We start from the raw sequence: 14,144 nt of genomic DNA on the forward strand, positions 1-14,144 counted from the left end.
CACACCAGGCAGGGCAAGTCCGGGCCCCTTTCCCAGGCCCTAGACAGAAGAGAAGACATTCCCAGAGACACGCCTTCAATCACCAGCCACTCACCCCCCAACTCTGCCCTCAGGACTGCAACTGGCTATGGGGTCCCAGAACTTCTTTCAGGGAGGAGGGAGGGGGGAGGAACAGAGCCTCCAACTGGCTCCCCTGGACATTGGAACCATGGTCCTGGCTCCTTTGTGGTACTTGGGAAGAGCTCTTCTTTCAGACAGACCACCAGGAAGGACTAGTGCTTCCTGATGCCCACCGGTAAATCTGCACAACTCAGTTCTCCCATTTCTGGAGGTCATGCTGCTCCAATTCTATCTGAATCAAAGCATCCTTACTCACCCAGAGGCTCCAAAGTTCAGAGGGAGAAATACACCTCTTACTTCTATCCCAGAAGACGGTGCAGTCCAGAAGAGCTAATGAGAAGGAACCAGGGCCACATTTGAACTGGACAAGAAAGTAAAGCACAGAGGGCACAAAAAAGTCATCTTTTTTGTGGTTGTTGTTGTTGTTTACTTATTTTTGAGAGAGAGAGAGAGGCAGGGGCAGAGAGTGGGTGGACAGAGGAGCCGAAGTGGGCTCTACACTGACAGCAAAGAGCCTGATGCAGGGTTCAAGCCCAGGAACCGCAAGATCATGACCTGAGCCGAAGTCAGATGCTTAACCGATTTAGCCCCGGGCGTCCCCCCCAAAAAACGTCTTCTTATTTCATGGGAAAGTACATGGTCTTGCCGACAAAGTAAGGTAAACTAAAGCTATGATTATATATCCATTAAGCAAATAAGTCAAGTAAAAACAGAGATCCCAGGACATGTTCATGCTGCTGATAACCATGTAACACGGCTCAGTCCTTCTGGAAAGCTATTTGGCATCCTATAGCAATTACAAAAATGTCTTTAATTCCACTTTTGGAAAAGTTGAAAGGGTCTCTTTACAGTTTATACTGTAAAGAGCTCTGCACAGTTATTAATTCCCCAAAGACACACTAGACCAAGGTGTCACTTCTCCCCATCCCATCCACCTACATTTGTCAGCAGCATTTTTTTCTCTGACACTGGTTCCTTGAAAATGGTCACAAATTCTCACAAATGGCAAAATATATGGTTCTATTTATGTAAAAGAAAACAGGGGCGCCTGGGTGGCTCAGTCAGTTAGGCATCCAACTTTGCCTCAGGTCACGATCTCACAGTTCACGGTTTGAGCCCACATCAGGCTCTGTGCTCAGAGCCTGGAGCCTGCATTGGATTCTGTGTCTCCTTCTCTGTCCCTGCCCCCTTGTGCTCTGTCTTTCCCAAAAATAAACATTAAAAAAATTATATAATGCTATTTAAAAAAAAAAGAAGGAAAACAAAACAAAACCCCAAACCTATGTACTATATACGTATTTATGTGAATATTTACAAGTGCACAGGATAAAGCCTGGAAGGATGTACACCACACCAGTTCACCTCAGCTTCTAAGGAGGGCCACAGGGTGGGGCAGGGTGTGACAAAGGCAGTTTTTCACTTTTCACTGTGATCTTACTGTGAGAGTGTTATTAGTTATGTACTTTCCAAAATATACTTCCACTAATCAAAGTCAAGTTAACTGAAGTTGGAAATTGTCTATTTAGGTGCGTCCAGCTACTTCCTGACCTCTGATACTAGAACTACTCTTCCTAAAGTGATTAAATGTTTCCCTTGATTCCATTTACTAAATCTGTTTTGTTTTGTTAATTTTTTTTAAGGTTTATTTATTTTTGAGAGACAGAGAGAGACAGAGCATGAGCAGGGGAGGGGCACAGAGAGAAAGGGAGACACAGAATCCGAAGCAGGCTCCAGGCTCTGAGCTGTCAGCACAGAGCCCGCTGTTGGGCTCGAATTCACAGACAGCAAGATTATGACCTGAGCCGAAGTAGGAGGCTTAACCAACTGAGCCACCCAGACGCCCCACTAAATCTGTTCTTAAAATAATGGTAGGGGTGGCTGGCTGGCTCAGTCGGTGGGTGGAGCATGCAACTACTGATCTTGTGGTTGTGAGTTCAGGCCCCACGTGGGGTGTAGAGATTTCTTAAAAATAAAATCTTTTTTAAAAAAAAAAAGTAATGGTAAAATTCTGGCACTATTACAAGGCTTACCATTACTAATTATAGCTAGGAGACCCCAAAATACCTATATCCCTAAAATACCTAATTTCCCTTCTCGTAAGGGTACAGAAGATGTGCACAGACCTTTCACTATATACGGATAATGTAAGACTGCTGAGCTTTGCCATACGAAGCATCCTTTCTCAAAATTTAATTAGGCCTAACAAGCTTGCCAGATTAAGGTTTTCACATCTGCTTGATGTCATGCCTTCTTCAACAACCAAAGTTCAGATGTTTTCAGAAGAGAGAAAGGTTATTTGAATCTGTGCTCACTAGGTGTTAAACGGGGGAAATGAAAACAGAGAAATCACAAGGGGCATTTTCCCCATGCTAGTGTCAAGCTGACTTCATCTTGGTCCTTATCTGGTCAAGACAGCAGCCATAACCCATTGTCCTTGTATCTATACAAGCTTTGGCACTTCCTGTTCTCAGGGAGAGGACGATGAACAGGAAATGGAAAATGCCTGGCACTAGAAAAGCATCTTTTAGAATAAAGGCCTTGGCCCAAGCTATAGCAGATGAATTTGTAAAATCTAATCATGTCTCTGTTTATAATAGTCCTTTCCCTTCTCAGACTGGTCCCTTACACAGTCTCTTGACTACAAGTGCATTGGTTTAACTCCAATCAGATCAGCACAGCTCAGTCAATAGCTCATAGGTGGTCAATATAAGGCTTGACTGTTATAATGGGAGTAGGATCTTATTTGTAATAATAATTTTTTTTTAATTTTTTCTTAATGTTTATTTATTTTTGAGACAGAGAGAGACAGAGCATGAACGGGGGAGGGCCAGAGAGAGAGGGAGACACAGAATCTGAAACAGGCTCCAGGCTCTGAGCGGTCGGCACAGAGCCTGATGCGGGGCTCGAACTCACAGACCGTGAGATCATGACCTGAGCCGAAGTCGGACGCTTAACCGACTGAGCCACCCAGGCGCCCCATAATAATAATTGTTTAAAAAAATATAAATCCAAGGGGTGCAACTCACCTAAAACACTGCAAACTTGGATATAACTCCTGGATCCAACAATAGGAAAATATCTAAGCAAACTTACCTCTTTCTTTGCCTTCAAAGACAAATCCTCTGAAGTAACTCAAGAAGTGTAAAGAGGGAAGAAGTCCATGGTAGCACTGGAAATTGAGAATGATACAATAAAGGAACCAAAAATATGAAGGAATTCTTGGAAGAAGTGATGCAGATGGAATCAGATCAGCAGAAAAGCTGATCACGCTAAAGAGCCAGTGATTTAACACAGGTAACATAAGAGGCTCCATGAGAAGTGGATGGGTTCTCCAATCAAGCCCCAGAAATTACCAAAGGCAGAGTGGCAGGGAGTGAGACCATGGACAGGCTGTGAGGCAGACAGTGGAGGGTACACACAGCAATCCCCTTAACATCAGGCAAAGTTAACTTCCCAGAGCTCTACAAGTTCTAGTCAAAGAAATAAGGGTGAAAAAGAGTACAAATACAAGAAAGACTCCACATCACCATTATTTCTTTTTTTTTAACATTTATTTATTTTTGAGAGAGAGAGAGAGCACATGCATGAGTGGAGGAGGGGCACAGAGAGAGGGGGACAGAGTATCTGAAGCAGGCTCTAGGCTCCGAGATGTCAGCACGGAGCCTGATGTGGGGCTCAAACTCGTAAACTGCGAGATCATGACCTGAGCCAAAGTTGGACACTTAACCGACTGAGTCACCCAGGCGTCCCCCAAATCACCATTATTTCCAGACAGGATTTTCTCCTTTGAAAATCCAAGAGAATCAACTAAAAAGTTATTTAAAAAACAGAGTTCAGTAAGATGGCCAGATAAAATATTCAAAAGAACAAATTTTCTAAATACAAGCTCTATAATCAGCCAGGGGAAAAAGACATTTTTCACAGTAGCAATAAAAAATATAATATAGGGGAGCCTGGGTGGCTCAGTCGGTTAAGCATCTGACTCTTGGCTCATGTCCTGATCTCACAGTTGGGAATTCAAGTCCTACATCGGGCTCTGTGCTGACAGTGCAGAGCCTGCTTGGGATTTTCTCTCTCTCTCTCTCTCTCACTCTCTCTCTCTCTCTCTCTCTGCCCCTCCACTGCTGGCATGTATGCACATGCGCTCTCTCTCTCAAAAATAAACTTAAAAAAAAAAAAAACAACAATACAGCTGAAAATAAAAGTCTTCATAAATTAAGATCTCTGAAAGAAATTATAAAACCTTGCTGCAGGGTGTTTTCAAAAATCTCAGCGAGTGGAGAAATATCTTATTTCTGAGTAAGAAAATAATGCTGTAAAGAAAGCAGTTCTCCTCAACGTAATCTGTACATTTATTTATTTAAAAAAAATTTTTTTAACGTTTATTTATTTTTGAGACAGAGAGAGACAGAGCATGAACGGGGGAGGGGCAGAGAGAGAGGGAAACACAGAATCGGAAGCAGGCTCCAGGCTCCGAGCCATCAGCCCAGAGCCCGACGTGGGGCTCGACCCACGGACCGCGAGATCGTGACCTGAACTGAAGTCAGACGCTTAACCGACTGAGCCACCCAGGTGCCCCAACCTAATCTGTACATTTAAATTAAAACCTCAAAGGTTTTCTTTTAGGAATCTGAAACACTGATATTAAGAATTATCTGAAAGAATAGAAGCAGTAGTTTTTCTTAAGAATGAAAATGTCCTATCAGGTATCACAGTTTACTAAAAGTTATAATGAAAACTGGTATCAAAAACAGAATCCCATTTTCCACAATGATCAGGTTGGCAAAATAGTGAAAATGTGATGATGCCCAGCTGGTGGCAATGGACACGGTGGCACTTTGATATTCTCTGAGTGGGGGTGTCAACTGGTAGAAACCTTTTGGAGGTTGTGATCATCTATCAAAAACAACTGAATTGAAGTGTAGCTGACAATGTTATATTCGTTTCAGGCGTACAACGGTGATTCAACAACTCTACATGTTCTGCTGTGCTCACCACAAGTGTAGCTACCTGTGTCACCATACAGTGTTGTCACAATGCCACTGGTTACAATCCCCGTTCTGTACCTTTCGTTCCCATGACTTATTTCGTCTATCAAAATTTTAAATGCACGTCATCTCGGAGCCAGTGATTGTGCTGGGAACTTACCCATCGACATACTTGAAAAGCACACCAGGGAGGATACGTGTTTAGAGATGTTCATCACACCTTTTCTTTGTAATAAAAAGAAGGAAAGAAATAGAAACAACCTAAATATCCACTTGTAGGGATTTGTTAGGTAAATACAATGCAGTGTATCACGGAACTGTTAAAAAGGATGGGGTAGATCTGCAGAGGTTGCTACCGAAAGGTGCCTAAAATCCATTAGATGAAAAAGTAGGAGGGAGAACAATCTATACAATCTAATTCCTATATCCATACATGGATATGCATATGCTGGTATATGCAGAGGAATATTTTTAAAGAATATCTAAAAATGTATTAACAGTGGTTGCTTTTGGAAAGAGATTGGAGGTGGAGAGGAGAGGGAGACTAACTTTTTATTTTTTAGATACCTTTGTGCTGTTTAGAATTTATCATTTGCATAATGCTAAAAAGTGTTCCTTCAATTGTGGTACTGGTACAGTAACAAACACATCAGTGAAACAAAATTAAATTTCCAGAATTTATATGTATTCATAGGAATTTCACGAGTAGTAACAGCAGAATTTTAATTTATTAAAAAAAATTTTTTTTAACGTTTTATTTATTTTTGAGACAGAGAGAGACAGAGCATGAACAGGGGAGTGGCAGAGAGAGAGGGAGACACAGAATCGGAAGCAGGCTCCAGGCTCTGAGCCATCAGCCCAGAGCCCGATGCGGGGCTCAAACCCACGGACCACAAGATCGTGACCTGAGCTGAAGTCGGACGCCCAACCGACTGAGCCACCCAGGCGCCCCAGAATTTTAATTTATTAATGGACATTTCATTAATGACATAGAGACAGCTGTTATTCACTGGAAATAAAATAGTTGGACTCAAGGTCAACAGGAAAACAGAAACCACTCTAGATATTTCAAGCAGAAAGGGATTTACTAATGAGAGTTATGTTTCAAATCTGTTGGGAGGGCTGGGAGATAAAAACGGGAGAGTTGGTATCACCCAGAGGTCGGGAGTTGCAGGGAGGGGCTGCGCTGTGGCACTGCTGCTCAGGGGTCTGTACTCACCTGCCTCCACCACTGCTGCCGCAACCAAAAGAAAGACCTCCTATCTTTCTACCTTCCATCTCATTCAAGTGCCTCTCACTGGCAAAATCGAAATTAGAAACCCACCTCAAAGGAGTCTGGGAGATGTTTGAAGCCTTTTAGCCCCTGCGAAACGGGAGAGCGTGAATAAGCCAAAAGGAGGTGGTTATTTCAGTTAATGGTGCTGTGAAAGTTAGTTATGCTTCTGGGAGAAAAACAAAACAAAAAGCAAAACTCAGTCCCTAATTTGCACTTTATACACACACACATTTCAGAAAAAATTAAAAATTAAAAAAATAACGAAAGCATCTGAATTAGATCAAGAAGACAAGGATATCTTTCTACATTATATACTGATACACCATTTAATTTATTGCAATGACTTTTATGATCCATGAAAACAAAGACTGTTCCATTGCAGGGTTAAAAGTGGGGAGATGGGGCCAAGTTTTGACAGCAAGGGATATAAAAATAAAATAAGATACTAAGAGCGAAGCCGGCCTGTAACTAGGCCCTCATCTCTGTGCCCCCAACTCCCAGGCCAGGTTCCATCTCCTCCTGTGGAAGAATGCTCTCTCCTGGTGACAGTATTTACCAAGGAACAGAAGTCTCCCTGAGCAATCCACTGAGCAGGAAGCTGGGTAAGGATTAGCACAGTGCATGAAATAGATGTATTCATACATACAACAGAAATGAAACTACAGAACAGTCTTGCTTTTCTCCTCACCTCCTAGTTCCTGTTTTGGTGACCTCTGTTTTTCTACTTTTTACATTTGTTCCAGGCGTGCTTTTTTTGTGTTTTGATTTGAAGTAATAGGCCACATCTTAGGATCTTGAAAATGCCAGGATCTTTTGACCACTGTCCCCCAAGATGTACTTTGTAGAACACTATGTTGGGAGACATCAATGGAAATGCCAAGAAAAAAGCATTCTTAGGCAAATAAGGTTGGAAATTGCTATACCTCCTCTTGGAGAAAAAAAATATCACAAAGTAGATTTCTGTATTAAAGGCACTTCTTTAAAGAAAAATTTAATTTTATTTAATTTCAAATGTTTCCCAAGTTTATTTTCTGCACAATACACAGACACTCTGGGGACAGTGTATGGTTAAAAAACAATGTTCCATTAACAATTTGTTAGATTCTGCTCTAGATCATCTTAAAAAAAAAAAAAAAAAAGTAACGACACCAAGTCTCTAGAACTTGAACGACTGGCTGATGTTCTCTCCCAATGGATAAGGAAGCTGGTCCTAATTTTCTTCTGTGAGCAGATTCTCTGATTTCAGCGAGGCCTTCCGTGTGCTGTCCAAGTTCAGATGCTGGTATTTTCTTTTAAAAAAGCCAAACTAAAACAAAGGAGGGGAAGTCCCATTATAGGCCTAAGATACCCATCTGTTTTAGAAAACCGTCATCTAGTTCTCTAGAACTTCTCACACCTCCTCTGAATTTCTCCCTGATAATCCAATCCTTCAAGATCAGTCTTAAAATGCTACCTTTCCACAAGTCTTTTCATTCTCCAGTCAGAAGTGATTTTCCACCTTCCTCTGAAACCCCAAACCTCCTTAACCTTTTTTTTAAAATTTGAGTGAGAGAGCATGTTTGAGTAGAGAAGAAACAGAGGAAGAGAAAGAGAAAGAGAAAGAGAAAGAGAAAGAGAAAGAGAAAGAGAAAAAGAGAGAGAGACACAGAATCTCAAGCAGGCTCCAAGCTCAGTGAGGAGCCCAATGCAAGCCTTGACCCCATGACCTAGGATCATGACCTGAGCCAAAATCAAGAGTCAGGCACTTAATGGGGCGCCTGGGTGGTTCAGTCAGTTAAGTGTCCAACTTCGGCTCAAGTCATGATCTTGTGGTTCACGAGTTTGAGCCCCGTATCAGGCTCTGCACTGACAGCTCAGAGCCTAAAGCCTACTTTGGATTCTGTGTCTCCCTCTGTCTCTCCCCCTGCCCCACCCCAGGTCACAGTCTGTCTCTCTCTCTCTCTCTCTCAAATAAATAAACATTAAAAAAAAAAAAGTCAGACACTTAACCCATTGAGCCACTCAGGTGCGCTGCTCCTTAACCTTTTTTTAACTTAACTAATTCTGCAAAATATTATAATTTTGGCTATAATGGATCTTAGTTATATAAAAATACTCAACCTACTACAGACAGTATGGCCTCCTACAGCAAGAAATGCACAATCTAGGGGCAGCTGGCTGGTTCAGTTGGTAAAGCATGAGACTCTTGATCTCAGGGTTGTTAAGTTCAAGCCCCATGTTAGGTGTAGAGATTACTTAATTATAAAAAAAAAAAAAATTGAGGAAAAAAATAAAAGGGAAACTCACAATCTACTAGGAACAGAAATAATTATAATACGGTGTGATGACTGACACTTGGAAGGGTTTCCAGAAAGTAGCTCACAGGAAAAGCACATAGCTCAGAGGACTGAGGAATCTCTGGGCTGGGTCTTAAGGAAAGAGTGTGAGCAAGGTGGGAAAGGGCATCAGGGTGGGGGGACGGCAGTATAGACAGCAAGCACACAGACACAAACCTATTTAGTTACACATGTTTGGAGGAAAAAGCAAGACTTAAGAGTTGAGAAGGGTAAAGGCTGGAGAGTGAGGATCTTGAAAGCAGTAAAAAAAATGTCTGAACGTTAAAACAGGGGAAGGAAAGTAAAGGATTTAAAATAGGGGAATGACCATCAAATCTGTTTTAGGAAAATCTCTCTGTATCTTAATACTTCACATGAGTAGAACTGACCTTGAAAAGGGTGATTATAATCACAATCAAAACCAGAAGGCCACCAGCACTGCTTATAAAGATGAGGTGCAAATACTCCTTCTCTTTCAGGAAGATGATAGTGATCTAGAACAAGATACAGAGATCATCCAATAAGTCTCCTAAAGCAGATGAGAAAAAAATTCCACATGTTATTTTAAGGAGCAAAATATGAGAACTTGGCAACATTCTGTATATTGACCAAGACTGATGACAGTAAGGGAAAAAGCTAAAGTTTCCTGATGCAGCATCTAAAATTACCTAACGAGGCTTTCAGTTTCTGGTTCTACATGTAGAGAGCGTGGTACGTGCCACTCTGTACTAACAAGTAAAAAGCTGAACAGACTGAAAAAGCAACAACTCTTCTTGGCGCCCTAAGAGAGGGGAGGATACTTGGCAAACTGCTGCCCCCAAGATTAGCGAGACAGATAGACAAATACAGGCAGTAGAGGCTTCCCAGCGCTGGGGTAGGAAAACCCAATCTGTAATTCATGAATTAATCATGAGAAGTTCAGTACTGACAACTCTCAGAGTTAAAACCTCCAGGGAACCCAGTCATATGGGAGCCTCCACAACACTATAAGGTTTTCCTCTAGGAGCTTGACCAGATCCCTACGGTAAATGTTCGACAAAAATCCCTTGATGCTTCTGGCAAGGGGAGAAGAAAAGGAACCATTTTGAAATAGGCCAGAGCACTCTGGCCTGCCATCGGGGAAACTAGTTAATTGGAGCGTAACCTGCTAAGAGCCTAACTGACCCAGGGTAAGAGAAATACCCAACTCTAGGTATCCTGTCCTACCTAAGGGGACTGAAAAAAAAAATGAGAAATACTTCTGAGGTTCACAGCCCAGAGGTGTAGGTTCACAGCACAGGAGCATGGGCTCACTAAAAGACTGAAATCTAATCACAGGATGGTAGAGCACATAAGCACTTCCTCCTTCCCCTCCCCCACACCTTACCACCACATCACTGAAGACCTATTTACAACAGTTCCTTTACCTGGTCCATCGTATCTGGTTATCAGGAAAAAAAAAATTACCAAGAAAAAAGAAAGAAATAAAAAATCATAAAACATATCCAGATGCAAAAAACATCTTGAAGAGACAAAGCAAGCCTCAGAAGCAGACACGGAAAGGTGTTTGAATTATCATCAGACTTGGAATTTACAACAACTATGATTAACATGCTAAGGGCTCTAACAGATAAAGTAGACAGCATGCAAGAACAAAGACAAAGAACAGATAGGCAATGAAAGTAGAGAGATGGAAATCCCAGGAAAGAACCAAAAAGAAATGCTAGAGAAAAAAAAAAAAAACACTGTAACAGAAATGAAGAAAGCCTTTGATGGGCTCATTAAAAAAAAAAAAAGACTGGACATGGCCAAAGAAAGAATCTCTGAGCCAGATGTACCAAAAACAAAAAAAAAAATCCTCGAAAAGCAAAGAGAACAAAAACTGGAGGAAAAAAAATAACACCCCCCCCCAAAAAAAAAAACAAAACAAAAACAAAAAACCAACAGCACAACAAAATTATGTAAAGAACAAAACACTTTACACTATTTTGGTCAGTCAGGAGATCTGCTAAGGATTATCTGACAGTTTAACAGAGGTCCCAAGGGACTGGTCTCTAGGTTTGAGAGAACACTGAAAGAAAATCAGTTTTACATCCAGCTCTGCCACTCTGTGTCCTTGGGCCCCCAGCTCATCATCTTCAAAATGAGACCTATTTTAAATGATCTCTAAGTCCTTTCCAACTCTGTTCTGACATCATTCTGACAGCTCTTTTTGACCTTGCACAAACCCCTAAAGTCTGATAACACGTTTGTCCCACATGAAATATGACAAAGACACTGGTCTGCTCTTCACCAAACTAAAGTATATGTTAAGATATGATAATGAATGCAATATGGCATCCATGTATACTACAGTTGACCCTTCAACAACACAGGCTTGAACAGTGTAGGTCCACTTATATGCAGATTTATTTGTGATATAGTACTATAAATGTATCTTTTATGACTTTAACATTTTCTTTTCTCTAGCTTACTTCATTATAAGAATACAGTATATAATAGAATAATATAATAAGACATCCAGTCAACGGTATACTATTAGTAGTTAAGTCTTTGGGGAGTCAAAAGTTATACATGGATTTTCGACTATGTGGGGAGCCGGCACTTCTAATCCTCAGGTTGTTCAAGGGTCAAGTGTACTTACAGAGTTCTTGTATTAGAAGCATCCCCAGCATTGTCGTCTAAAGGCTGTCTCAATCTCAAGAGTCTAAGCTCTCTTCTCACTAACAGGACTCAGCTGGAAAGCTCAGCGGATGTTGCTTCCCGAGACCCATTTATGGCCCTCCCAAGCTGTAGCCAGCATACAGACCATGCCCAGAGCATGTTCCCAGGACTTAAGTGGGGCCAGAGGGCCATCAAGACTTCTCTGCCTGCCCAAAACACTGAGTCCTTTCATGCAAGTGTATAAGCAACAAGGTCAGGGATAACTGCTGTATGAGTTGGAAAGATGGACAAATATACTCCTTTAAGGCCTCCTCAGTTAAGTTATAAATGCTGGTTACTTCCTAGGGTTGACCCTCCAGGCAACTATTTAATTCAGACGGAGCTGAGCTTAATAGGTGTAAGTTCTGGGCCTTGACAATAGAGAGGGAGCAAAGCAACAGACTGGGAGGAAGAACAGGAAGAGAGCTGGTTTTTCTTCTATGTAAGAGTGAATGGGGGGGAGGGGGGTGGGTAGCAGGGGGAAGGACTTGAGAGTATGGGTTTAGGAAAATAATGAAAGGAAATCCCAAGGTCATAGTGGTATAACAGGCCAGATCTGAGTAAAAGAAATGCTCCTCTTTCTCAAAGCCTCTTCCCCTTTTCCTCTTCTAAACCCACAGGTTCCAAAGGTACCCCAAAGCTACCCTGGTAAAGGTGAAGGAGAAGCGGGACACAGGGTACCTACTGCTTGCAGCTGAACACTGAATTTTTGAATTTTCTATCAGAAATCATGGCTGATCTAAGCTAATCATGACAGAGCTATTCCCCTTTGCCAGTGACTGACATGAGATCCAGTTCTCACTGACAAGATGTAAGGAGACAGCTGTTGGGAGTTTTTAGGAAAATTTCCCTTCCTACAAAGGGAAGTTTTGCTACTGATCTCTTGCTTCTTATTTTGTATCCTGACACATGAAAACACAGCACTTGGAGAGGTGGTAGCTTTGTGCTGGCCACAAGGGAAGGTATCACCACCACAGATGGAAGGGCACAAGATTCAAAGGAGCCAGGCCGTTGACCAGACAAACAACAGATGCCCTTATGGTACCTTAGTGAGAGTTTTCCCTTACTTGCAAATGAAACGCACTTGGATACATAGGTATTTATACTCACAGGTTCATTCTACCCTTGTTGCTTATTGTCAGGAACAACTTAACACTTTGCTTAGAGTATTGAATTTAAAGAAAGGAAAATAATTATAAGGAATCTATGTATAGAAATAAAAGCCATCAGCAAGAGGAAGAAATAAATAATTTACAAACGTGCATATAAGAAACTGTTAACCATAACACCCTTTGGGAAGAAGGAGCTGGGGGCATGGGAAAGGGGGGGAATGAAGGAACCATTATTTTTCATTTGATATTTTTCTGTAAGGCTTGGATTTTCTTGCTCTTCTATTTTTTTTTTTTAATCTAGGCAGTGGGACAATGGGGCACTTCTCTTTCCCCCATATAATTTTCTGTATTAGAAATAGTCAAAAAGAAAAGTGTTATTTCTGACATGTCTAGAGAACTGTTCGTTTCTCATACCCCAGGAAGGAAATCAGAGAGCCTAACATTTAGCAATCCAGCTCATTTTCTTGACATCCCCTCCAGTAATGATCGTGCCTGACTAAAGGGCCCACAGATGGATTCTCTCTCAAGCCAGGAGCACATCTAGGTTAAGTGTCAACAAGAATGACAGCTCAGAGTAGCACACACAGCATTGAGCCCATAGATCACAGACATTAGTATGATTTGTAGTCACACTTTTGCAAAAGAAACCACAAGTGTTCCAGTATTTAGTTTAAGATTTATAAAAGAATTATGCATTCCTGAGTATTGTAACTGGTTAATACCATAACTAAACGATACTACACACGAGGAAGGCAATTAATGTATACAAAAAAATAATTTCTCACTTGGCAAATTTTAAAAATACAACACACTCTCAAATCAAAGTATACATAGCTGTTGATTTCAAACTAGTTATTTCAGCTTAAGCCTCTTACTCAATTGCTTCATTTCACAGATGGAAAAATGGAGGTTGATGCTGGCTGATTCAAGGTCACAGAGGCAGCTCGTGGTAGAGGCAAGATCAGAGGTGTTAAGACTGAAAACAGGAAGAGTGCTGGTACAGGGGCTCTAAGGCTAGGCACAGTTTCCCCAGGATTCTGTCCAGAACAACAGAAAACAGCCAGGGATTACCTTAGTTCTGTGGTTCTCTGCATTAAGCCCCTCATACAGAGATTTGTTGAAAGTTATTTCACCAAGGATCTGCAGTTCATTTACATCTCTCTGTAACTATAAGATAGAGGGTAGATAAAACATATTTTAGACATGGACTTACTATTTTTGAACAGCATCTTTTCCTTTATATGTGTTCCTTCTCCTGTATTCCTTTGTCTAGTTAGTGGTCTTGGCAACCACAGTTACCCAAGCAAGTATCCTGCAATCGTTCCCCAACTGCTTTTCCTTTGCACTTTACCTCATGTCACAACACCATTCACCAGCCCCGAATCAGTTCCTGACAATTCTTTTTGTTCTTTCTCTCATCTGTCTGTTTTCTTCAACCCTCATTGCTACTCCTTCGGTTCAGATCTCATCATTCTCATCTGGATCACTGTGAGGTGTTACACTCGATCCTCCTATTTCCCACTTTAGAGTGAGTGATCAGGGAAGGCCTCCCTAAGGTAATGCCTGAGCTTACCTCATGCACATAAAGATACAGGGAAAAAGCACTGTCATGCAGAAGGGACAGCAAGTACAAAGATCATGTGGCCAGAAC

At 41.5% G+C, this 14,144-nt stretch overlaps 1 protein-coding gene across 1 annotated transcript in view; it reads right to left on the minus strand.

The window, feature by feature from the left end:
• Nucleotides 1-376: 376 nt before the first annotated feature.
• ITGAE (integrin subunit alpha E) overlaps nucleotides 377-14,144 on the minus strand; it is a gene marked incomplete at its 5' end in the record, with an annotated part of 54,782 nt that continues 41,014 nt past the window's right edge. The window contains 3 exon segments of the mRNA XM_049635348.1: nucleotides 377-7,690; nucleotides 9,089-9,193; nucleotides 13,565-13,660. Of these exon segments, the coding sequence (XP_049491305.1) occupies nucleotides 7,595-7,690; nucleotides 9,089-9,193; nucleotides 13,565-13,660 (297 nt within the window).

Source organism: Panthera uncia, chromosome E1 (assembly GCF_023721935.1).
Source record: "Panthera uncia isolate 11264 chromosome E1, Puncia_PCG_1.0, whole genome shotgun sequence".
NCBI classification, from domain to species: Eukaryota; Metazoa; Chordata; class Mammalia; order Carnivora; family Felidae; genus Panthera; species Panthera uncia.